This window comes from Schistocerca cancellata, chromosome 3 (assembly GCF_023864275.1).
Source record: "Schistocerca cancellata isolate TAMUIC-IGC-003103 chromosome 3, iqSchCanc2.1, whole genome shotgun sequence".
In the NCBI taxonomy this organism is placed as follows: Eukaryota; Metazoa; Arthropoda; class Insecta; order Orthoptera; family Acrididae; genus Schistocerca; species Schistocerca cancellata.
The window spans coordinates 61634792-61659560 of NC_064628.1; the positions used below are offsets into that span (position 1 = coordinate 61634792).

Consider the following 24769-nt stretch of genomic DNA (forward strand, 5'->3'; position numbering starts at 1 on the left):
AATTATTGTTTGTTACTCCTATTCTGTCTGTATCTCTTATATGTATTCTGCTATGTGCAGTATGCACCATTGTCATCTCTCATCACACACCACCTTTTTTATATTTTGTCAATATATCGTGTATGTATTCTGCTATGTGAGTTATGTACCACTACTGTCATCTCTCATCATATATCATCTTAACATAATTTTTCAAATTGGCTTGTCCTATATCATGATGTGCTTTGCTGTACAAATTGTATGATCTACAGGACCAATAATAAATCAAATCAAATCAAATCACAATGAATGTTTATTGCATAGTTACATATTTATGTTCATGAGTTAACTTTCAACATTACAGTCACAATTATGTAAGAAGAGTTAAAGTAATACATAATACTGTGAGGTTCCTTAGTGAGTACACTCATACTTTCTCATTAGTTGTAGTATTGTCTTCTGTTTAACAGATGTTAATAGTCTCACTATTTTCCTAAGAAAATTTCATTAAAAAATTACTACAGAGAGAACTGAAGTGTGTGAGAACAAATCTTAACAATTAGGTAATGGGCCAGAATTGTCAACCACAGATGACTGGTAGCCAGCAGCAGTGTTAGCAGAGCAATATGACAACTGTGCACTGGACACAAGGTGTAACCATTTTTCTACAGACCTTGAGTGTGATCAAACTCATTCTCTAATTGGTTATTGCTGTGGTAAGTGTCCTGTAAACAACTAGCTACCAGGCACTTTGTCATTCTAATCATTAAAATTATTTGAACAAACTTGTTTTCATTGCAAACTATGAAAAACTGAAATTGTAACAATATCCAAATAATAATGCATTGTCATTAATGCATATAAGGGTTGGTGTTAGGCCAAAGCAAAAGAGAGAGTGCAGTTATGGGTTGTAAGTTGTTGTAATGCAGCAATTGTCATCACCAGTATATGAGAGGTTGGAAGTCAAAATCGTTAATAAAAGAAAAAAATTATGTAAGATGGATGTCAGAATGTATTTGAAAGGTGTACAACATGTTCCACATCGTATACATAATCAACAAATAGAAAATCTAGGACTTCTGCTGTCGAACGGAATGAAGAATTACCACAATCAACAATTACCAGCAGAATTTATTCTTTAAAGTTAAAGTTCTTAAAACATTACAAAAATCTCATTCAATTGCTTGGAAGAACTGCATTTGAGTGCTAAAAATATTTTAAATTAATTTTTTCATAAATATATTGGAAGCAGGTGTGTTACAGCATTGTAAATAATATACTCATTTCAGAATACTTATTATTCCTTATTGTGATTTGCTGGTTATAATAAGAATCAATTTCAGCTGCACTGTACCTACACAGCCACAATAAAATACACAACAGTACTTTGCATGTAAACTTTGATTACTTGCTTAATGTTCGAAGTGGAGTTATATAATTTGGTGCAAATGTAGGCTATTCAACAAGTTCCCATCTAACATCAAGCAAGAAACTGGGAACCCCCAAAAAACCACACCAAAATTAAAATTATAAATCACTAGCCAATACAGACTACATGTTCCATACATTCCGAACAGCCACCATGTCATCTGCCAGCATTGTCATTTGGGTGTGGTGTGGAGGGACATGTGGTCCACACTACCAACTATTGTCAAATTTCCAGATGTTGGAGCAGGTACTTCTCATTCAGCAGCTCCTTAATTCACCTAGTGAGTGCTTGCAGCTCCAGATGCCCCACCAAGGAAAAATCCCTGGTAGTGCTGTGAACCGAATCCAGGGCCTCCAAGTGACAGTCAGAAAAGCTGACTGCCCTGCCATTGAAGTGGATCGAATCATCAGCAACTCTTTCTACAAATCATCTGACTACACTAGATTAAAATAAATGGAAATTCTTGTTAGCTACATGCCACATAAAAGCAATTATTCAGAATATTTGGCCAGAAAGAATATTATGTAAAGCAACTAACCACACGTTTCTGCAGTCTTCTTTGAGCTCTTACACTGGCTTGTGGGCTACACAAATTATCTATTTATATAGTTTCAAGAAATTATTGTTCCTGTTGTGGTAAGTAGCAGTACTTGTTGTGAAGTTAAATGACTAGTATTAGTGTACTGTAACAGATATACATAACTGCTACTGATTTTCTTTGAAAAATTCCAGGGTGTTCTTTTAAATGCCAATCTACCAATGAGAGATAAGCAGCATTTATTTAATATAGCTGAGAAAGCAGAAATATTTTACTAGCTAATTTAGTAAGTTATATTTGGATGGCAAAAGCACGATTAGTATTAAGCTACACAGTGACAGTTTCTTGTGAATACAGAGCGAAAACTAAGTTTCTAGGAGTTTTTTCTCTAATATCTGTGTATAAGTTGACTCAATCTACAACTCTGAAGGCTCATGTTCTCTATCCATTACACATAACACAGTTACTTAATTAATTTGAAATGAAGTCATATTGACTTCTTTAGAAGTTTGGTAAGCTATATTTCTGCAATATAATTAATTAATCATTTATCATTATGATTAGCATAGTACCTATATGCAGTTATGTTTGAAGAGTTCAACAGTCATTTAATAATTGTTATTAAACATTATCAGTGTCTCAAGGAAGTAATCATTACAGATCAGTAATAGTTCTCATTATAATCAGATTCATACATCCTGCATTAATACTTGGTACAAGTAAACAACAGTTACATTATTTCTCATTCTTATTCTCAAAATTCATCTGTATAACTATGTACAATTCTATCCCTATTATGTTCCTTTTAACAGAACTTGCTAAGGGCTCTTTATTGGAATTAATGCATTAATAGTACTACATTTATTTTAATGAAAAGGAATGAAAAACAATATCCAGTTAACAACAGAAATTTAAAAAACATATGGTAATTTAAAAAAAGAGAAATGAGATGGAGAAGAAGAATCTGCTTACCAGTCCTTGAAAAAAGTATAAACTGGAGTATGGCAACAGCCAGATAAATTAAAAATAAATGCTGAAGTCTAGTCTTCAAAACTTTCAAATAGTTTTTCACCAGGAAAAATGTAGGAAAAAGGGAAAAGAGAGAGCAAGGTGCCACGTAGGTAAAGGAAGACCATTCAAATAACATGTGGCCATCTCCAGAAAACAAAGTTTAAATCATATAGGAAGGATGGAGCCTACTACAGCATTTGTGTAGCTTGTAAAATCCTTCAAGAATTCTCACTATCACATTATGATTGTAAACAGCTATGTATTTTTTTCTATAACTCAATGCTATCAGTTTAAAAATATACAGAAAATTCAGTATGAAAGTTAAAGACTTCTAGTTTTCTTTAAATTGGTTTTAATTTTAAGTAGTATGAGTAGACACAATAAAAGAAAGCATCATGTTCCACTTATATACTTACTTGGAGACAATCTCACATATAAGGAAGGGGAAACTTGAATGAATGTCAAACTTCATTTTTTTTCAAATAATTTAATATTGTTAAATTCATACTCATTTACAATGTCTGTGAAGTGAAGAATAACATAAATTGTACATTTTTTATTTTAATGAAGCTTACTTTGACTCAGTGTCTAATTACTGTACTTTTTATCTTCAAATGTCCATGCTTTTTAAACATTGAAAAATTCAGGAGAAGCTTGTATGTTTGCCTGAGTATCTGAATGTTTTCTTTTAATATGGGTCAGAAGATTGCCTTTCTGTGTCAAACGATATGGACAGTAGGGACACTGAAACTGTGGCTCCTTACCACATTCATGGCGAAAGTGGCGGATCATATTTGACTTGTATTTGTACATCTTCCTACAAGATGGACAATGAAACACTTCTTGATGATTTGACTGATTATCACTGTTCTGAAGAAGCTGCTGAAGAATGTCTCCTGACTCACTGTTGGTTAAAAATGACCAACTGGCTGATTCTGAAAAAGTGAACATGAATAATCTCTCATCATTGTTATTTTCCGCTGGCAAATAATGATTATTTTTTTCTTAACATACAATGGAGTTTGCAAAAAATATAATTATACATTTCATTATACAGCAGGAAAAAATAGCAAGAGTATAACTATTAATCACAATTTCATCTCCATTCAGAAAGCCCAAAATAACAGAAAATCTGCTTTTCCTTCATAACCATTGTGATCATTAACAACCAAGAAAAAGTCAGTTCACAAATATAGATACGTTATCAATCTTTTGCAGAATACAACAATCCAATGTGATGATAAAATGTTATGGATGGGTTATTAGCCCAATATAGAATCAAATGGTGAACTGGTGTATAAAATAGTAAGAAATGTGAGGTTTCACTTTTACTGTCTTTCCATTGCAGATAATGTAAACATTTAAATTTCTTAATGCCTTCATGAAATTCTTATTAATGAATCTGTCAATAGTTGCAGTACATATGTTTGTTGACTAGTTTCAAACCATGTGGTTCATTTTCAAGCCTGGCCTACTGAGGCTACAAAATAACAGTACATTGTTGTCAGTGAACAGTGAATAGAAAAATGGAGTTACAAAAAAAAGTTCAAATTAACACAAATTAATTACTTGAATTTAAATGTACCTGCACTGAGAGTGCCTGATCTCAATAACAAACCTAAAAATCGAAATACATACTTCATAAAATGTTTGCAGAATTACTATCACAGTCCACATGTGCCTCTTAGCAAGTCAAAATCAAACTGGAGGTCAACATAGCCAACAGCACCAGGAAGCCTTAGACATCAATAATGGCTTGGCTCTTGTACAAGCACATGACCACAGCCAATGGGAGCATTGTGTTTTAAATATGAATGCATTTAAGCATGTTTATTAATCTTGACATCAGTGTAGTAATGATAATAACAAATGGACAAGTATTACACAAATATGAATTATAATGTGGTGCATAAACATTATGTATCTGAATATAAGAGAAGTGTTTCACGTTTAGGTGCACATCCGTGGCCAGTGGCCACATCAAAGTAAAATAAAGAGCATCACAGTGTCATTATTAACCAGTCTCAAATAATATAAAGTGTCATAAAAATAAATAAATAAACTATCACATTTTTCATCCAGTACAAATTTTGCATCGTACATACAGAGAGTTGTCTTCCAAAAGTCTAGAACATAAATAATTTACATATGTGAACCATGGACCTTTCCATTGGTTGGGTTGCTTGTATGCCTCAGTGATGCGGATAGGCTGTACTGTAGGTGCAACCACAACAGATGAGTATCTCTTGAGAGGCCAGAAAACATATGGTTCCTGTTCCTGTGGAAGCAACAGTCTGGATGGCTGACTTAACTGGCCTTGTAAAATCAACCAAAAGAGCCTTGCTGTGCTGGTACTATGAATGGCTGAAAGCAAGGGAAAACAACAGCTGTAGTTTTTCCTGAGGGCATGCAGCTCTACTGTATGGTTAAAAGATGAAGGCATCATCTTAGGTAAAATATTCTGGAGGTAAAATAGTCCCCCATTCGGATCTCCAGGTGGGGATTACTCAGGAGAATGTGATCATCAAGAGAAACAAAACTGACATTCTACAGTTTGGAGCATTGAATGTTACATCCCTTAATCAGGCAGATAGGTCAGAAAATTTAAAAAGGGAAATGGGTAGATTCAAGTTAGATATAGTAGCAGTTAGTGAAGTTCAGTGGCAGCAGGAACAGGACTTCTGTTCACATGAATACAGTGTTATAAACACAAAATCAAATAGAGGTAACAGTTTAATAATGGATAAGAAAATCAGAAAGCTACTATGAACAGCATAGTGAACTTATAGACAAGAACCCCACACCTACCACAATCGTGCAAGATTATGTTCAACTAGCTCCACAGATGACGAAGAGATTAAAGAAATGTATGAATGATGGGAGACAGCAATTTGATAGTAGGAAAAGGAAGACAAGGAAAAATAGTGGATGAATGGGGTTGGGGAAAAGGAATGAAAGGGAAGCCACCTGGCACAATTTTTCACAGATCATAATTTAATCATCACTAAAACTTGGTTTAAGAATCATGAAAAAAGGCTGTAGAGGCACTGGAAGGTTTCAAATTGATTATATAATGGTAAGGCAGAGATTTTGAAACCAAATCTTAAATTGTTAAACACTCCCAGGGGCAGATGTGGACCCTGATCACAATTTGTTGGTTATGAAATGTAGATTAAAAAGGAAGAAATTGCAAAAAGGTACAAAATTAAGAAGATGGGACCTGGATAAGTTGAAAGAACTAGCATTGTTGAGAGTTTCAGATGGAGCATTAGGCAGCAGTTGAATAGAACAGGAGTAAGGAATACAGTAGAAGATTAATGGGCAGCTGTAAGAGACAAAATAGTAAAGGTAGCAGATGATCAAATAGGTAAAAAGTTAAGGCTTCATAGAAATCCTTGGATAATACAGGAGATATTGAACTTAATTGATGAAAGGATAAAACACAAAAATGCAGCAAATGAAGCAGACAACAGGGCATACAAATGTATTATAAAATGAGACTGACAGGAAGCGATCTTACAAATATAATACAATTGTCTTTTTGAGACTGACATGAACGGTCCTTCTCATCCCGTCCAGTAAGTCTCCTCTGACCCGGGGTTCTGAGTGACTTTTCCAAACTCTATCCCTTTTTCTAAACCTCTTCAGTTATTTTCCTTCACCCTCTTCCTTCCCCTTCAACCCTTCTGCCAGAAAAATGAGCCACTTGCTCCAAAACTTGCATATGTAAAACCTTTTTTTACGTGTGTAATTTCCTGCAGCCGCTAGTTGAGTAGATTTTTTTATCCATCCAATTAAAATTAATTATATGTTTCATTGAGCATCTCTATATAAATAGCCATCTTCAAGAGACTGTGGGTTCAGTCCTTTCAATATCTTTCTGATGCTCTCTCATGGGTCAAACAAACCTGCAACATCCATAGTGCCCCTCTTGTGTACATTAGTCCTATTTTGTGTGGGTCCCACACACTTCAGAAGTAATGTAGGATGGGTCCCGTGAGTGATTTATAAGCATTCTCCTTGTAGACATATTGCATTTTCATAATATTATACCAATTAACCAAAGTCTGCTATCTGCTTCACACATGACTAAGCTTATGTGATCATTCCGTTTCATATCCCTGTTAACTGTTACACCCATGTATTTGGAATCATTCACCAATTCCAACTGTGACTCACTGATATTTTAATGATGGGTTACAAAATTTTTTGAAGTACACAATTCAACATTTCTGAACATTTAACGCAAGTTGCCAATTTTTGCACAACTTTGAAACTTTATCAAGCTTTGAGTGAAAATCTGTTCAGCCTCTTTCAGGCAGTACATAACTGTAGATAACTGTATCATCTACATAAGTCTGAGGTTATTATTAACATTGTCACCAAGGTCATTAATATACAACATGAACAACAAGGGTGCCAACACATGTTGTCCCTAGGACACACTTGAAGTTACTTCTACATCTGTTGATGACACTCCATCCAAGATACCTTACTGCGTCCTCCCCACCAAAAAATTCTCAATCAAGTTATAAAAGCCCCATATAATTGATTATTCACTTAAGTGAGGTTCTGAGGGGAATGCTTGCTGGGAATCAAGAAATACTGCAGATACCCGATTGTCTTAATCCATGATTCTCAGTATGCTGTGTGTGAAAAACATGAGTTAGAGGGGTTAACTCACTCACATTTTCAATACAGAGTATGATAGGGATTCCATTGGGCCTTGGGCCATGGGATTATGTTCAGTTTTAACAGTTTCAGGTGTTCCTCAATGCCACTGACACAAATATCTATTTCTCTTATCTTTCTAGTGGTATGAGAATTAAATTGTGGCAATAATCCTGGGTTTTACTTTGTAAAGAAATACAGTTGCTGTGTAGTCTGTGAGTGAGTGGACACTAACTTTGGTGCCACTTACAGCCTCTTATACAACTAGAGTTTCTTTGGTTTTTGTGGAAGATCTTTAAAAAATTTTTGTTATGGTACTCACTAGAGGCTTCATGCAGTGTTCTCTTGACAGCCAAACACATTTCTTTCAGCATCACTCTATTATTATTTTTGGGATCAGCTGGTGAACTACACAGCTTATTAAAGCATCAGCATACATTGGTGATGTGTCAAGAGGAAAGCAAAATGCATGTCCAGGTTTTTGTCTACTTTTATAGTTTACTCTTTCAGCTATTCTTCCTAGGATGCACAGGATGTATGCATACTGCATGTAGATGCAGGAGGAACTCACTGCAGTCCACAAACAGTTGAATGCACTTCTGGCTATGGTTAGTCACCTTCAGGCTGCTGCCTTGGGGTGTTGGAGAATTTGACACTTCACATGGGACACCTCAGGTGTTGCTTGTTTCACCCATGGACTCTGCTGCCAAGGTACCTCCTAGTGTACCCGATCCAGTAGATCAGCCGCCTGTTTTCCCCTATTTGTCCTGTGAGTGAACAACTGCCTATTCCCTCAGCAGGATCTGAGCAGGCACATGTGAGCAGGGGTTTTCTAGTTATTGGGACCTTCAATTTTAGTTGCATTATGGAGCCTCTTAGGGAAATAGTATTCAGGGCTGGAAAGAAAGCCAGTATGTACTCGGAATGTCTGATGGGGCCTCATCTGAGATGTGGAGGAGGTTTTGCCTGTGGCTATCAAGTGTGCAGGGTGCAATTGTCAGCAAGTTGTGGCTCACTTTGACACCAATGATGCCTGACACATCGGTCCCGAGGGCCATCCTCAGTTAATACATGTGGCTAGCAGAAGTTAGGAAGGCTGCTGGCCTCACACATGAGGTGCAAGCAGAGCCTGAAATTTGCAGCACTGTCCTTACAGGTGATTAGAGTCCTTTTGTTTGGAACCAAGCGGAGAGTCTCAACCAAAGGCTTCGTCAACTCTGTGATGGGATGGGATACAGATTTCTGGGGAATTGTAGGCCTCTCCTTAATAGGTCAGGGTTGCACTACACAAAGGAAGCAACTACTTGGGTAGCAGAGTACTTGTGGAGAGCGCATGGAATTTTTTTAGGCTTGGTGGTAGCTTGAGGTACTCTGAGGAACACTGACCAGATGACAGACAGATGGCAAAATCAGACCTTACTCAGAGTAAAGAGACTTTGATTGTCAAAATTTTATCAGGTAATTATCAAAGTATTCATAACAAAGTTCCCAGATTTACTGAAGTCCACAAAAGTTCTCGTACTTGGATGGCTGAAACCTGAAGTAGGCAGCTCTGATATATTTAGTGAATCATGAAACATATATCAGAAAGGCAGATTAGATGCCATATGAGGGGGAGTGTTCATTGCAGTTAACAAAAGTGAAGTTATCTGGTCATGTATAACAGGTCTAGGTGAAGTCAAGGTAATTGTTGGATGTTTTTACCAGCCATCTGATTCTGTTGTGACAGTTTTAGAGTTATTCAAATGAAGACTACTGCCAGTAGCGTGTAAATACCCAGATCATGCAACACTAGTTGGAGGCAACTTTAACCTACAAAATATAGACTGGGGCATCCGTAGATTCATTCCAGTGGGTACAGACAGACAGTCTTGCAAAGTACCATTGAACACATTTTCCAGAAAGTTTCTTATCGACAGCAGCAGTATAAAGACAGGGATTAGTAATCGTGATGTCATTATAGTGACTATGGTCACTGAAGATAATAACTCAGTCATGAAAGGTAGGAGAATTTTTCCACTAGATGGATCACATAAGCAGTTGTTAGCCTCTCACTTATACAATGAATTGACGTTAGACAAAGAACTGATATCATTTACTTCAAGTATGATGGGCAAAGTAGAATTATTAGTGAATTTTAAACAGGTCATACATCATACTCTGGAGAAGTATGTGCCTAATAAGTGGAATAAGGACAGAAAAGACCCACCATGGCTTAACAATGAAATGGTGGGAAGGCAAAGGGTGTTGCACTTTCAGTTCAAAAGAGAATGTGCAAATAATGACAAGCAAGTAGAGATTTATGTGTCTGTTAAAAGATCTATGTGTGAAGCAAACAACATCTACAACTGTCACACCTTAGCAAAAGATCTGGCTCTGATCCCTGAAAATTCTGATTCTAAGTAAAATCGCTAGGCGGGTATAAGGCTTCCATCCAGCCACTCACTGACCACTCTGGTATGGCAGTAGAAGATAGCAAAACAAAAACCAGAGTTTTAAATTTTGAATTTAAGATATCATTCGTGCAGGAAAATCATACAAACACACTGTAGATTGACCATTGCACAGGCTTCTTTATGGACAACATAGTAAAAGGCATCCCTCGTATAGAGTAACAATTGAAAGAACTGAAAACAAATAAATCAAAGGTCAGGATGGAATCCCAATTCAGTTTTACAAACAGTACTATATAGTACTGGCCCTTCATAGCCCATTTATCACAAACCTTGCACCCAGCACAAAGTTCCAAGCATCTGGAAAAAAACCACAGGTGACTCATGTACATAAGAAGAGTAAAAGAACAGACCCACAAAATTACAGACCAATATCCTTAACACTGATTTGCTGCAAAATTACTGAACATGTTTTCAGTTTGAATACAATAAGCTGCTTTTCATGAATCAACACAGTATTAGGAAGAACTGCTCATGCAAAAACAAAGCTTACCATTGCCTGACAACATGCACTCTGTGAACTATGGATGACGAGCAACAGGCAGGTTACCTATTTCTAGGTTTTCGAAAAGGATTTGACATGGTGCCCCACTGCAAGCTGTTAACAAAGATATGAGTGTATGGAATAGGTTCCCAGATATGTGAATGGCTTGAAAACTTCTTAAGTAGCAGGACGTAGAATGTTGTCCTTTATGGTAGGTGTTGACCAGAGACAAGGGCTTCATGAGGAATGGCCCAGGGGAGTGCTATTATTTTCTATATTTATAAAAGAACTGGCAGACAGGGAGGGCAGCAATCTGAGGATGGCTGCTGATGATGCTGTGGCATACAGAAAGGTGTCATTGTTGAGTGACTATAGGAGGATAAAAGATGACTCAGGCAAAATTTCTAATTGAAGCAATGAATGGTGACAAGCTATGTAGAAAAATGTAAGTTAATACAGACAAGCAGGCAAAACAAACTCATAATGTTGGAATACAGTATAAGTAGTATCCTGCTTGACATAACTATGATTTTTAAATATCTGTGCATAGTTTTGCACAATGATATGAAATGGAATGAGCATGTGAGGATTGTGGTGGGGAAGACAAATGGTTGACTTTCGTTTGTTGGGAGAATTTTGGCAAAGTGTGGTTCATCTATGCTAGACATTGCAGATAGAACACTAGTGTGAGCTATTCATGAATACTGTTTGAGTGTTTGGTATCTGCATCAGGTTGGTTAAAGCAGAAATCAAAACAATGCAGGGACAGGGTGTTGGATTTGTTACTGGAAGGTTCAAGCAAAACGCAAGTATTACAGAGATGCTTCAGGAACTGAAATGGGATTCCCTGGAGGCAAGGTGACATTCTTTTCAAGAAAAACTATTGACAAGATTTAGAGACTTCGCATCTGAAACTGATTGCAGAACAATTCTACTACCGCCAGCATACATTTCGTGTAAGGGCCATAAAGATAAGATATGATAATTAGGGCTTACTGGAGGCATTTAGGTAATTATTTTTCCCTTGTTCTATTTGCAAGTGGAACAGGAAAGGAAATGACTAGCAGTGGCTTGGGGTACAGTGGCTTGCAGAGTGTGTATGCAGTTGTAGATAATGAAACTACAAAACTGTTTTAGGCATTTTTCATTTTATTTTAATATCTTACAAGGTTCCACGAAATAAGGGTCTTTTCTGTGATCATTACAGACTGTTTTTACACATACAGTTGGAAGGTCTTAACTACATACTTCCTAAACAGAAAATGGTCTGTTAATATAACAGTCAGGTGCAGCTACTTACTTATGTACATGTTTACATCATACAAGACATGAAAGTGTACATAATGTTCTATTTTATCTAGAAATGTTGCTATATATTACAGTGTACAATGAGGAGAATACATAACTTCATTATAAAACTTGTAACTACCACTATAGATTTTTCTTTTTATAATATTAAGTTAAATGAACAGTCATCACAAAATCAAATAGTTGAATATTTTACGTGATTCATCATGTGCATTCATTCATATTTTACATGAATTTTTAATACACCTTTGTTTTTGTGAGTATATTTTAAAGGTATCTTGTATAATATATTCCTGTACTAATACATCAGTCTCTGAGACAAAAATACGTATATTTCTGACCAGCAGTACTGGACAAGAGTTATAGTTATTGAACTATCCACATGTGTGCATATGCCTCTGGTAGTTTACAGTACAAAAGCTATTTCACAAATTCAAAATTTGAAGAGGTGACAAATTTTGAACTATGGAAATGTAATTATATGTGCCATATGTCATGGAACTTATGTTTAAATGGTTTTATTTTGTATAGTAATACAATCAACTGTACCTACAAAATATCTTAAAGCTATTAGAGTATTTATGTAACAAAATTGGAAATTAAATATCAAAATGAACATGTTAAAAGTGGCCATATGTACTGAATTCATTTTGTAAGCAGTATGGAAAACAGACACAGAAGATGCTTCAGCTTGCCTCAAACGTAATGTCAAGAATTACTTCACTATTTATAATGTTACTTAGGTCCTATCTTGAAGGAGACTTTTCAGGGATGTGGAACAAATCAAGGAACATATTAACAAAGAGGAACATTTGTTAGTAACAAACTGACAGTGAACTGTCAATAAAGAGAAATACCATATTTGCACTTAACCATGTTAACATGAACATAGTAAAAATAGCAGCGAAGATGTAACTTTGAAAAAGAGTTATCGCTCCCCCCGTTAAGTTAAGCTTTTGCAGTTTATCTTCTACAGTTAGTACAATATTTATATGATGAAATGAATATTTGTTGATGTATGATAGTTGCTGTAAGAATGGAGACTTGCTTCCCTGAACATTATTATGTGTCATGCAGCTAATAATAAACGTCAGTCATTGAATCTAAATAATTAGACATTTTACAGATGTTCTAATAAGGTGTACATTTAACTTATTTTGGATTTAAAACTCTCCTAATTTAAGGCTGATGGTAGCTTGCTGAATATATTTGTACTACAATATAGAGCACTATCCTCAATATTAGACAAGAGAACAAAGATTGCATGAAAATTAATATTGTGTCCTATATTATGGTTTTCTAATTCACAATTCAATTTTAATTAATTCTTAATATTAGCAACAAATGATGTAAATTGGTAATTGTATTAGGAAGTTAGTGTTAGATTTCTAAAATGTATGAAGATACCAGTTATCTTGTTCATACAATATTCTTACTATTCACCTCTCATGTCTAGCTACTTTTTCTTTAACTGCATTGGCTAGTAAGACAATTCTATAAAATAACAGGGAATTAAATTATCCAAAAATAAGCTAGTACTCTTTTCTTCAAATCACAAAATGACTCACCTTCTGAATTAGTTCAAAGATGTTCCGAAAGAATTGGAGATATTTTATTAGCTGCAGCTCAAAAAAATTTTGCAAATTGTGCTTTATTTAGTTCATAATTTATAGGCCCATTTCCTTCCTTCCCATTTCCTTAACATTTTTTGAGAAGGTGGCATATAACAGAACTCTGAGACAGTTTTCTGACAGTAACCTTTTACAACTGTTCAATTTGGCTTCTGTAAAGAATTGTCTGAAGAAGAAAGGAAGGAAGATTGTGTTTAACATGTCATCAACATCAAGGTCATTAGAGACAGAGCACAAGCTTGTATTGTGTCAAGGATGGGGAGGGAAATACATCATGTGCTTTCTAAAGAACCATTCTGGCATTTGCTTGGAGTGGTTTAGGGAAATCAAGGAAAATCTAAACCTGAATGGCCAGCTGTGGGTTTGAACAATCATCCTCCGAATGCAAGTCCAGGATGCTAACCACTGTGCCACTCACTTGGTAGGATTGCCTACAGGGAGAGCAACATAGGATCTCATAAACTTGGTTCTTGTAGAACTAAACAATGAAAACCACCCTATGTTAATTTTCTGCAAATATGCCAAATGCTTTAATTAAGTAGATACTAGAACTTTATTTGGAAACTAAAATGTGGGATCACTCTTACGTTGGTTAATTCATATCTGAACAACAGAATAAACAGGATATGACTAACAAACATATTTGACATAGCAAGATAGTTCTAACCCAACTGTTATGTTTTTCACCCCATAGTAATTTTTTTTCCTTTTTCCAGTTTTCTGCTATATTTTCAACATTGTCATATAAATAATATGTGACATATGTACTGATATTCCAAAAGTGTGATTAAGCTTCCCCCACTTCAATTTATTGTTCAGATATTCCTTTTGGCTAGGTTGATTCCATGAGTAACATTAGTTGGTCTGCACTATAATTTGACATGTTGGAAACTTTGTAAACTAATTGGCACATTCTACCTAATGACACATACCACTGTAATGTTAAGTATTCCAATTTTCATGTAACATACTTTATTTTGCCCAAAACTAATTAACCTCCAAAATAATTAGATCTGAAGTTACAATCTAGTACCATTTTTCACCACAGATTTTGTCATAACTACTGTTATATTCTGAACGTTGACCACCTACTTTTGCTGCTTAGATTTTCTGGAAAATATGACAGATTCCACTGATTACTTAACTTACTAATTAATACTTTCAAGTTATTTACTACATTTTTCAATATGGCAAGAGGATCCACATCACAGAAAAATGATAGCATCCATGTACTTTTCTACATTTCTAACCAGCAACATTTTCTGTAAGTCATAATCCTATTGGAGCTTGCAGTCCCCCCAAAGCAATAAAATCTAACCTAGCCAGATTTAAAAGTTTTATGTAGTTTACAAAATATCAGTTTATTCTTACACTAGTCTTTATAAGGCCACCTTGGGCCCAAAACTGGCGGTCTTAGTCAGCTTCTAGACATAAAATGTATGTCAAAATACATGGAGAACTCCACATCTTGTGTCAGCTTGTATAAGCAATATTATTTTAAAAAACTGTGTTTGTATGCTGAACTGGAGTATGGGACCTCATCACCATCACTGAAAAACTGTGCTTCAGCTGCATGCTAATAGATTTATTGAGGTATGCCACACTGACAATTAATTATTGTGAGCTGTAGGCTAGCCTGACATGGTTATTTATTACTTTTTTATATCCAACAAACTGGCCATTTTATCAATGAAAACAACTAAAAGTGAATAAATGTGCAAGTTAGTGTAAATAAAATTGTTGAGTCAGTAAGATTTTTGCAGTTCTATTTTAGCTACAGACTGGAGATTGCTGCAGGAGAGGTAATAAGAGGAGACAAACTACATTAGATTAGTGACATCACAAATACTCCAAGAATAAAACTCAAAACAGGTTTCTGAGTGACCTTCCCTTCCTTTACAAAGTTCCTCAACTTATGCCACTTTCTTCCTTGAGGTAGCACTCGGATACTTTCTTGTACTTTTACTTGTATCAGTCATGAGTGCTACGAATTTTTCCTGTTGAGGGGTAAGTACTGGGTAGCCATTAGGTAACAAACAGACATAGCCAGGGTCAAGAGAAACAGTATGAGTAGAGTAGACTTTAAGTTGAGCAATATCTTTTAAATATCCATAGTCTACAAATGCACCATTTTGAGCCAATTTGCATAAAATAACAGTTGAAATGTGAGGAATGTGTAGAAGATTGCCTGGTAATGAACATGTCTCATGTGTCTAGTGGCATAGTTGCTGCTGTGGTTATTGTGCTCTATTGCACTTGTTTCCATGAGTTGTACTGCATCGCAGTCACCACAAACAGGTACACAAACAACACGTTGGTCAACATTCATACAGGGCTTATGGAAAGAGGGATGAAGTACTGTGGGTGTGAGAATAGGGCATACTGAACATGTCCAAAATAGAAGCCTTGTGGACTGTCACTTGATAGAAATGGAAATGCTTGCACCCAAAAAAGTCCTTCTGAGACAATGCCTATAAATAGTAACACAACAATATTCACAAATATGATTTTACTCTTTGGCTTGTTTGGAATCTTGCAAAGAAAAATAATTTAAATCCTTACCATACACAAAAGATCCAAGCTTGGAAAGTAGAATATTATCCAACATGAGCAAATTTTTGTGTGTGGGTGGGAAGGCAGTACTAGCATCCAAAAATGTGAATTTTCCCTAATTCTTCCTGTTTATGGGCAAGGCAAACAGTAATTACTTAATGTCCACAACTGTAACCAGTAGGCATATGAAAATACCGATTATATTCAGGAATGTTTTCAGTGAATTATCATTGACAGACTGACTGTGTGAGGATTTCACTTTGTTGCTCACTTTGTTGATGATTACTTTTCTCCTTGTTGATGGTGGAGTGTTTCATCATTAGTATTATTTGGTGATTGTTTGGATGAATTTCATTACATACTAATGATTCATTATATCCTTTGTCAAAAGGTATTATTGAATTATACCAATAAAATCATGCCATGAGAATTGAATAAAACTTTAACTTCCATGAATGCTTCAGTTCTGGATGACATTCACTATTTGAGAATTACTGTTCAATATTCTTCCAATACATGTGTAAAATTCAGCAGGCTGATTGGCTTTCTTTCAAATATTCCCTTCAACCTAGTGTTTGTGGCTGACCAGTTTAACATCTGACACACAGGTGCACGCTCAAAAACAAGCAACAGCAAAACTCTTTTGTTGAGTCCAGAGGTGCTTAAACATGTGTAGTTGCTCCTCAAGGGAGTTGTATTTGTCTCATACTGACTGAGATGCAGCAACAGTGACTCACAACTGGATCTTCCATTCTGCTTCCTTGATTAAATGAACACATTTACTTCCAATCTTTGCAGGTGAAACTGCTCACAGTGTTGGAAGACACTGCTCTTCACACATCCCAAAGGATGTTATTCCAAAAGAATGGTGGTCTGCCACATTACTCCAGCAGTCAGGTGACATTTAAGTAAAGTGTTCAGCTGCAGGTGGGTTGGGCATGGTGGTTTCTGAGAGTGATCCCCAGATCATCTGATTTCAACTGACACCCATGGAGGGCTGGCTGCAAGAATCTTTGTGGATGCAGCTACACACATTAAAAAAATTTTTGCATCACCTTGGTTCCATGAGTTCCAGAACCAGTATAGAAAATTGGAATAGAGACCAACATAAACATCATTGCCGCCCTTTTCATTGCTAATGAAAACCACGCATTGCATGTTGTACCACCATACAGTGAGACCTTCAGAGGTGGTGGTCCAGACTGCTGTACACACCGGTACCTCTAATACCTAGTAGCATGTCCTCTTGCATTGATGCATGCCTGTATTCATCCTGACATACTACCCGCAAGTTCATCAAGGCACTGTTGGTCCAGATTGTCCCACTCCTCAACAGCAATTCACTGCAGATCCCTCAAAGTGGTTGGTGGGTCACGTCATCCATAAACAGCATTTTTCAATCAAACCCAGGCGTGTTCGATATGTTTCATGTCTGGAGAACATGCTGGCCACTCTAGACGAGTGATGTCATTATCCTGAAGGAAGTCATTCACAAGATGTGCATGATGGGGGTGTGAACTGTCATCCATATAGATGAATGCCTCACCAATATGCTGATGATATGGCTGCACTATCAGTCGGGGGATGGCATTCATGTATCATACAGCTGTTACGACGCCTTCCATGACCACCAGTGGAGAACATTGGACCCACATAATGCCACCCCAAAACAGCAGGGAACCTCCACCTTGCTGCACTCACTGGACAGTATGTCTAAGGCATTCAGCCTAATCAGGTTGCCTCCAAACACGTCTCCAACGATTGTATGGTTGAAGGCATACGCGCACTCATCAGTGAAGAGAATGTGATGCCAATCCTGAGTGGTCCATTCGGCATGTTGTTGGGCCCATCTGTACCACATTGCATGGTGTCGTGGTTGCAAAGATGGACCTCACCATGGACATCGGGACTGAAGTTGTGCATCATGCAACCTATTGCGTACAATTTGAGTCATAACATGACATCCTGTGGCTGCACGAACAGTATTATTCAACATGGTGGCATTTCTGTCAGTGTCCCTCTGAGCCATAATCCATAGGTAGCAGTCATCCACTGCAGTAGTAGCCCTTGGGCAGCCCGAGCGAGGCATGTCATCGACAGTTCCTGTCTCTCTCTATCTCCTTCATGTCTGCACAGCATCACTTTGGTTCACTCCGAGACACCTGGACACTGTCCTTGTTGAGAGCACTTCCTGGCACAAAGTAACAGTGGTGGACATGATCAAACCGTGGTATTGACCGTTTAGCCACGGTTGAACTACATACAATATGAGCTGTGTACTTCCTTCCTGGTGGAATGACTGGAACTGATTGGCGGTCGGACACCCTCCATCTAATAGGTGCTGCTCATGCATGGTTGTTTACATCTTTGGACAGGTTTAGTGACACCTCTGAACATCAGGGAACCAGGGTGATGCAAAACGTTTTTTGATGTGTGTGTTATTCACAACATGAGGGTAGTTTTCGACAGGGTGTACCAACTGTTTATTTCACTATGCAAAATTATTTAGCAATGCCGGAGGCTGGAATTTTTGACATTTACTGTAAAAAATGTGAAAAAAATAGTTTAAAATTAAATTTCTCTTCTCTTTTTCACCATTGTCTTAGTTCAAAATTTTTGTTCTACTGTACTTGTTAGAATAAAAATTCATTCATGCCTTCCATACATTAGCAAAAATGAAATCATGTAGACTTTAGATTTCATTACTAATAATACTGTATTATACCTTACAGTACCACATGTGTACTATGTTACTGCATGGTGGCTTATTATCTTAACATATTAATAACATTAGGTACTTGTAGCATAGTTGTTTTCATATTTAAGTTTTACTCAGTAGATAGAAATTTTTTCTGTCTAACAGAGACAACCATGCACAGGAATTCAAATTTTGCCTAACTTTGATTGATCACCAGAAATGATTATTGTTGGCTAATTTAATTATTAAATGCTGTCTTTAGCATATCAGGTAATAACTGGGATAAGTTAGTTTGTTGCACACACTTCTGCATGTTCATCACTGATTGGCTGCAATTTTACAGCCATAGCTCCACAATGGTGCATCTTCAAAGTCTGAGTATTTGAGTTTTGCCCAATGCAATAACCCTTACGCTACTCCGCCATTATTATCAAGCTGTTTCTCTCCCCCCTATACATATATAATCTTCTGGGTCAATATACAAATAGTCCGAAAAGGACTTACTATAGAGAAGTGTGAAGTAAGAATATAGTTTATTACTGATAACCAGACATATCATTGGGGACCTTTGGATTCTTACACCTACATGTCAGTACACTGACTCCCTAATGTCATTTGTAATTACTAATAACAATAAATTTAGGATGAACTAAGGATGTTTCAGCTCAAATACTAGAAATAAAGTAATTTCCATGTACTCTTGTATCTGTGTCTTATATTTTAGTGCAAGGGTCTTAAACAGGTTTCCACCAAACTTAGTAAAGGAAATTGGAATTCCACACCTATGAACAACAAAGTAAAACAGTTCCATCTTAGCCACTCCACGTACACTGAAGCACCAAAGAAACTATTATAGGCAAGCGTATTCAAACAAAAAGATATGTAAACAAGCTGAATACAGCACTGTGGTTGGCAATCCCTATATCAGACTACAAAATTTGATATCTGGAGCAGATGTTAGATCAGTTATTGCTGCTACAATGGCAGGTTATCAAGATTTAAGTTAGTTTAAATGTGGTGTTATGGTCGGCGCACATGTGATGGGACACAGCATCTCAGTGATGAATTGTGGATTTTCCCGTACAGCCATTTAATGAGTGTATTGTGAATATCAGGAATCTAGTAAAACATCAAATCTCCAACTTTGATGTGGCTGGAAAAAGATCCTGCAAGAAAAGGATTAACAACAACTGAAGAGAATTGTTCAACATGACAGAAGTGCAACCCTTCCACAAATTGCTGCAGATTTCAAGGCTGGGCCATTACCAAGTATCAGCGTGTGAACCATTCAACAAAACATAATCAATATGAGCATTTGGGGCTGAAGGCCCACTCATGTACACTTGATGACTGCACGACACAAAGCTTTAAGCCTCGTCTGGGCCCATCAACGTCAACGTTGGATTATTGATGACTGGAAACATGTTGTCTGGTTGGACAAGTCTCATCTCAAAGTGTATCAATTGGATGGACTTGTACAGTTATGGGGACAACCTCATGAATCCACGGACCCTGCATGTCAGCACCCTGTTCAAGCTGGTAGAGGCTCTGTAATGGTGTGAGGTGTGTGCAGTTGGAGTGATATAGGACCCTGATACATCTAGATATGGCTCTGACAGGGAACACATACATAAGCATCCTGTCTGATCACCTGCATCCATTCATATCCATTGTGCATTCAGACGAACTTGTGCAATTCGAGCAGGACAATGCAACACTCTACACATCCACAATTGCTACAGAGTGGCTCCAGGAACACTCTTCTGAGTTTAAACACTTCTGCTGGCCAACAAACTCCCCAGACATGAACATTATTGAGCATATCTGGGATGCCTTGCAATGTGCTGTTCAGAAGGGATCTCCTACCCCTCGTACTCTAATGGATTTGTGGACAGTCCTGCAGGATTCATGGTGTCAGTTCCCTCCATCACTACTTCAGACATTAGTTGAGTCCATACCATGTCAAGTTGTGGCATTTCTGCATGGTCACGGGGGCCCTACACAATATTAGGCACTTCAGTGTATAATTTAATCAGATGTTAAGACTTGGGATGTTAATTCCAGACAACCTTAATGTTCATATTAAATATATTTTAACTTCCCAGTATTTTTTGAAATTGGTAAATGTATATAAATGATTTGTATGAAATAGTAGATAAAAAAAGCAGCTAACCAATCACTGAGGAAGAGGTGTATTTTTTACCTGAAGTAAAGGCTTTTATACTGATAAAGAGTGTCATCAGTATGAAGTTTAGTACTAGTTAGAATATCTTTATTTAAATTGTAGGCTTTTTGATAAAGTGCCCATCTAATCAGGCTCAACTTTCACCCGTGAGCTGTCTTTGGGAATGTGGTACTTACAAGGAGTAGACAAAATATGGAAACACAGTGAGAAATGCGAGCTCGAACAAAAATGCAAATGCTAGCCAAGCCTGCAGGTTACACTACCGGAGTCAACCACGAACGGAACCTGCACAATATCCTCAATATGTTGCAAATGTTTCTCGTGCTCAGGACAGTTTTCTGCATAGTTGTGAGGGTGTTACGTCAGAGCTCAGTGCATTCAGATTGTTGTTGGTGCTCATATGGATGGGTCTTCTCCAAGAAAGGTAGCCAGAGTGTTTGGTGTTTCAAGAGGAAGTGCATCAAAGATTTCTACCACATTCAGGGAAATTGGAAAAACATAATCTACTAAGTCACAATGAACAGACAAATGTGTGTGTCGAGTGATCATCATGGATGGTCACTGAGGAGGACTGTGATAAGAAAATAAAAAGAGGACAACAGGTGCAGAAGTCACATCAGAATTGAATGTAGCATCTGTGAAACGTGTCAGCACCAAAACTTCACAAAGAGAGCTCCATAAGCAGGGAATTGGAAGATGATCTGAATTCCAAAACCAGCCACCAGTGATTCAAATTCCCATAGCAGGAAAATGTGGTGCCAAAGCCATAAAACCTGAAGTATGGAGCAATGGAAGAAAGTCATTTGATCAGATGAGTCTTCTTTCACACTGTTTCCAACTTCTAGGGTCCGAATGAAACATTTTGGGGGTTCAGTGATGATTTGGGTAGCCATATTGTGGTAGCCCATGGGCCCCGTCATTACTCAGCAACTGCATTATTCCAAAGAATTAGGTGATCACGTTGGCTGATAAGATCCATCTCATGGTACAATATCTTTAATGCCACGTTCCAAAATGTCAGGGCCCTTGTTCACACAGCCTGCATCATCCAGGACTAGTTTTGGGATCGTGAGCATCAACTGTCACATCTCCCATGGCTGCCACAGTCACCATATCTCAATACTGTTGAGCTTTTCTGGTCTACTTTGGAGCGATGGGTGTGCGTTACACTGCTACCCGAACATGTCTTAATTTTTCAGTAAGAATGGTATAAGATTCCCTCAAAAACCATACAGGACTGCATTTACCATTTCCAAGATGGCAGGGAGCCAGTTTGAATGCCAAAGATTTTCCTGCATCCTTTTAGGATTGGGTTTTTGGTGTTTCCATAGTTTTGTCCATTCACTGTATAGGACAGGGTACCAACATATTATATTGCTGATATAAGACAACATTTAATGCAGCAATTGGGACCAAGAGGGACAAGTCAAGCAGGACCTTTAGCTTGACCTCCAAGATACTCTAACCTCAATTTTTCTGTCTAGGATCATTTCAAAAGTAAAAATTTCAAGAACTAAAGCAAAAAATCATGCCATCTTGTCAAGAATTATCAGACTGTCCATGGGTATTTGAAAGAAACAGTAACCCACTGCAGAAATGAGTGCAGTATTGCCTACAAAATTGAGGATGATACATGCAGCATCTCCTTTACCGGATATGGTGTACAATAAACTGGAACTTGTAGTATGCTAAAGTAGTATTGCATTTCTTGTTAAGGTAGGTCATGGTTATAATTTAAACCCAATTAGATGGGGACATAATTGAAAAGTTTACATTTCATACACATTTGTACTGACTTTCATACACATTTGTACTGACTAAGACAGTATTTTGTACTGAAATCAGCAGTGGCTCGTAACAACAAATTTGCAATCATCTTGTAAATGGCTGGTTTGTGGCCAAATGTTTACTGGCACATTTTTGCTTGTATTATAATATTCTTTCAGCTGTTGCAAATCAAGGATGGAATAAAAACAGTATTATGAAAATGACAGTTTGCTACCCACTATATGGAGGAGACGTTGAGTAACAGACGGGCACAACAAAAAGACTGCTATACATTTTAGATGTTGACCAAAAGGCCTTCTTCTGAAACAGAAAACAGGCCTTCTTCTAAAACAGAAGACACATTCATACAAGCACATGTCACACACTCATGACCACTGTCTCTGGTGTTGAGTGGTACTTAAGTAAATAAATTAGTGAAATCAAAGTGAAGTAGAAAATAGAATTTAAATGAAAAACTTGGTTTAGTTTAGAGAGTTACATACTGGCAAACAGCGGGCAGAACAGCAGAACAGAAGAGACAATGATGGTGAAGTCAGCAAGTTCCACATAAGCGGGCGTTGTCGATTCAGCCGTCAGGGCATCGCCCGGCCGGCTCACGTGTTTCTCAGTTGTCGCATGTGAGCAAAGGCCCTCGCCTACATCCCAAGAGCCAATGACTGACATTAAGAAGATTCTTCGAGAAGCTTTTCAACGTGACAGAACAGGCAATGACCGGCTCACGTGTTTCTCAGTCGTCACATGTGATCAAAGGCCCTCGCCTACAGTCCAAGGATAATGACCGATGTTAAGAAGATTCTTCGAGAAGCTTCTCAACGTGACAGAAGAGGCAATGACCATGAAGTTGTTCACCTCCAGTAAACTGAAGTGAATAAATATGCAAGATGCAGTGGGCCCGAGAGACGAGAGACAAAGAAGACAAAGAAGTGAAGACGCGTAGCAGTAGTTTTCAGTCAGTTTCGGTGCTGAAGACCGTCATGCAAGAAGAGACTGCATCATGCACAGACGCACCAAGTCCGCCGCTTTAATGGAATAGCAAGCAGCAGCCGCGGCGCCAGAAGACAGATGTTAAAAGGTATTTGAAGTCTGATTTTTACATACCTGGGTGACTCGTGAGGATGGGAAGGAGACGGCCTCACATCAGGAGTCACCTGTGAGCTGGGATGAAGATCTGACAGCCGAAGACTGGCAAGCGGGAGTCCGTTGTTCGAGTCTGGGACACTGGCCTTCCCCCGCTGCGCCGCTCCGCTGGCCAACGCACAACTCCCGCGGCCGTTTAGAGAAGAGAAACACTGGGACGCCACAACCAAGGTATCACTATCAGATGCATGACTTCGCTCGCAATAATTAAACGGGCCACCTTGTGCTGCGTGTCTCCAGTCAGCTGGGCGAGACGGCTACACAAGATACACACCGCTACACGTAATCAGACGACGCCGCCGCTGCCGCAGCAGAAGGCTTCGCAAATGACACAGCTGCCGCTCTCCGAGCCACTACAATCCAGCAAGAAAACCATTGTACGAAACTTGCAATAAAAGTTATCTTAGGTAAAAATGCTGTTTCATTCTACCTCATACCCGAGCCAAGGAAGAACCCACCCCGCCCACATGTTGTCAAGAGAGAAAAATTAATTTATCTAGTATTTTCACCCTGACATAATGCTTTAGAATGCTCAAGCTGACAATTGACTTGCATCAAAAGAGAAAATCCAGTTACATTTAGTTTCACAACTGTTACATTTGGTGTCAGAGAAAAAACCCTTGGCTCAATATGAAGTGTGAATGACAGTCACTAAAGGTCCACAGTTAGTATCATTTAATGTGTGAAAGAATAGGGGTTTGCATAGCAGTCGTAATATTTTCTTTATTTAGAAGTTTGTTCTCTCTCATAATTTTAAGAGTTTGTCGAAAATATTTAAACATCTTTTTCATTCAGTGTAGTAAGATTGTGTAACTAATAGTTTGTAAAATGATGACACAAAATCGTACAAAGTCAGAGTCAGCACCACAAGCGGTTTCTACTGATGAAGCTATTCAGAGCTTAG

The 24769-nt window shown here is 37.6% G+C and overlaps 1 protein-coding gene across 1 annotated transcript in view; it reads right to left on the reverse strand.

The window, feature by feature from the left end:
* Positions 1–3470: 3470 nt before the first annotated feature.
* The window catches only part of LOC126176086 (zinc finger protein 64-like), a gene marked incomplete at its 5' end in the record, with an annotated part of 43267 nt that continues 21968 nt past the window's right edge, over positions 3471–24769 (reverse strand). The window contains one exon of the mRNA XM_049923223.1: positions 3471–3892. Coding sequence (XP_049779180.1) covers positions 3585–3892 — 308 coding nt within the window. The remainder of the gene's footprint in view (positions 3893–24769) is intronic.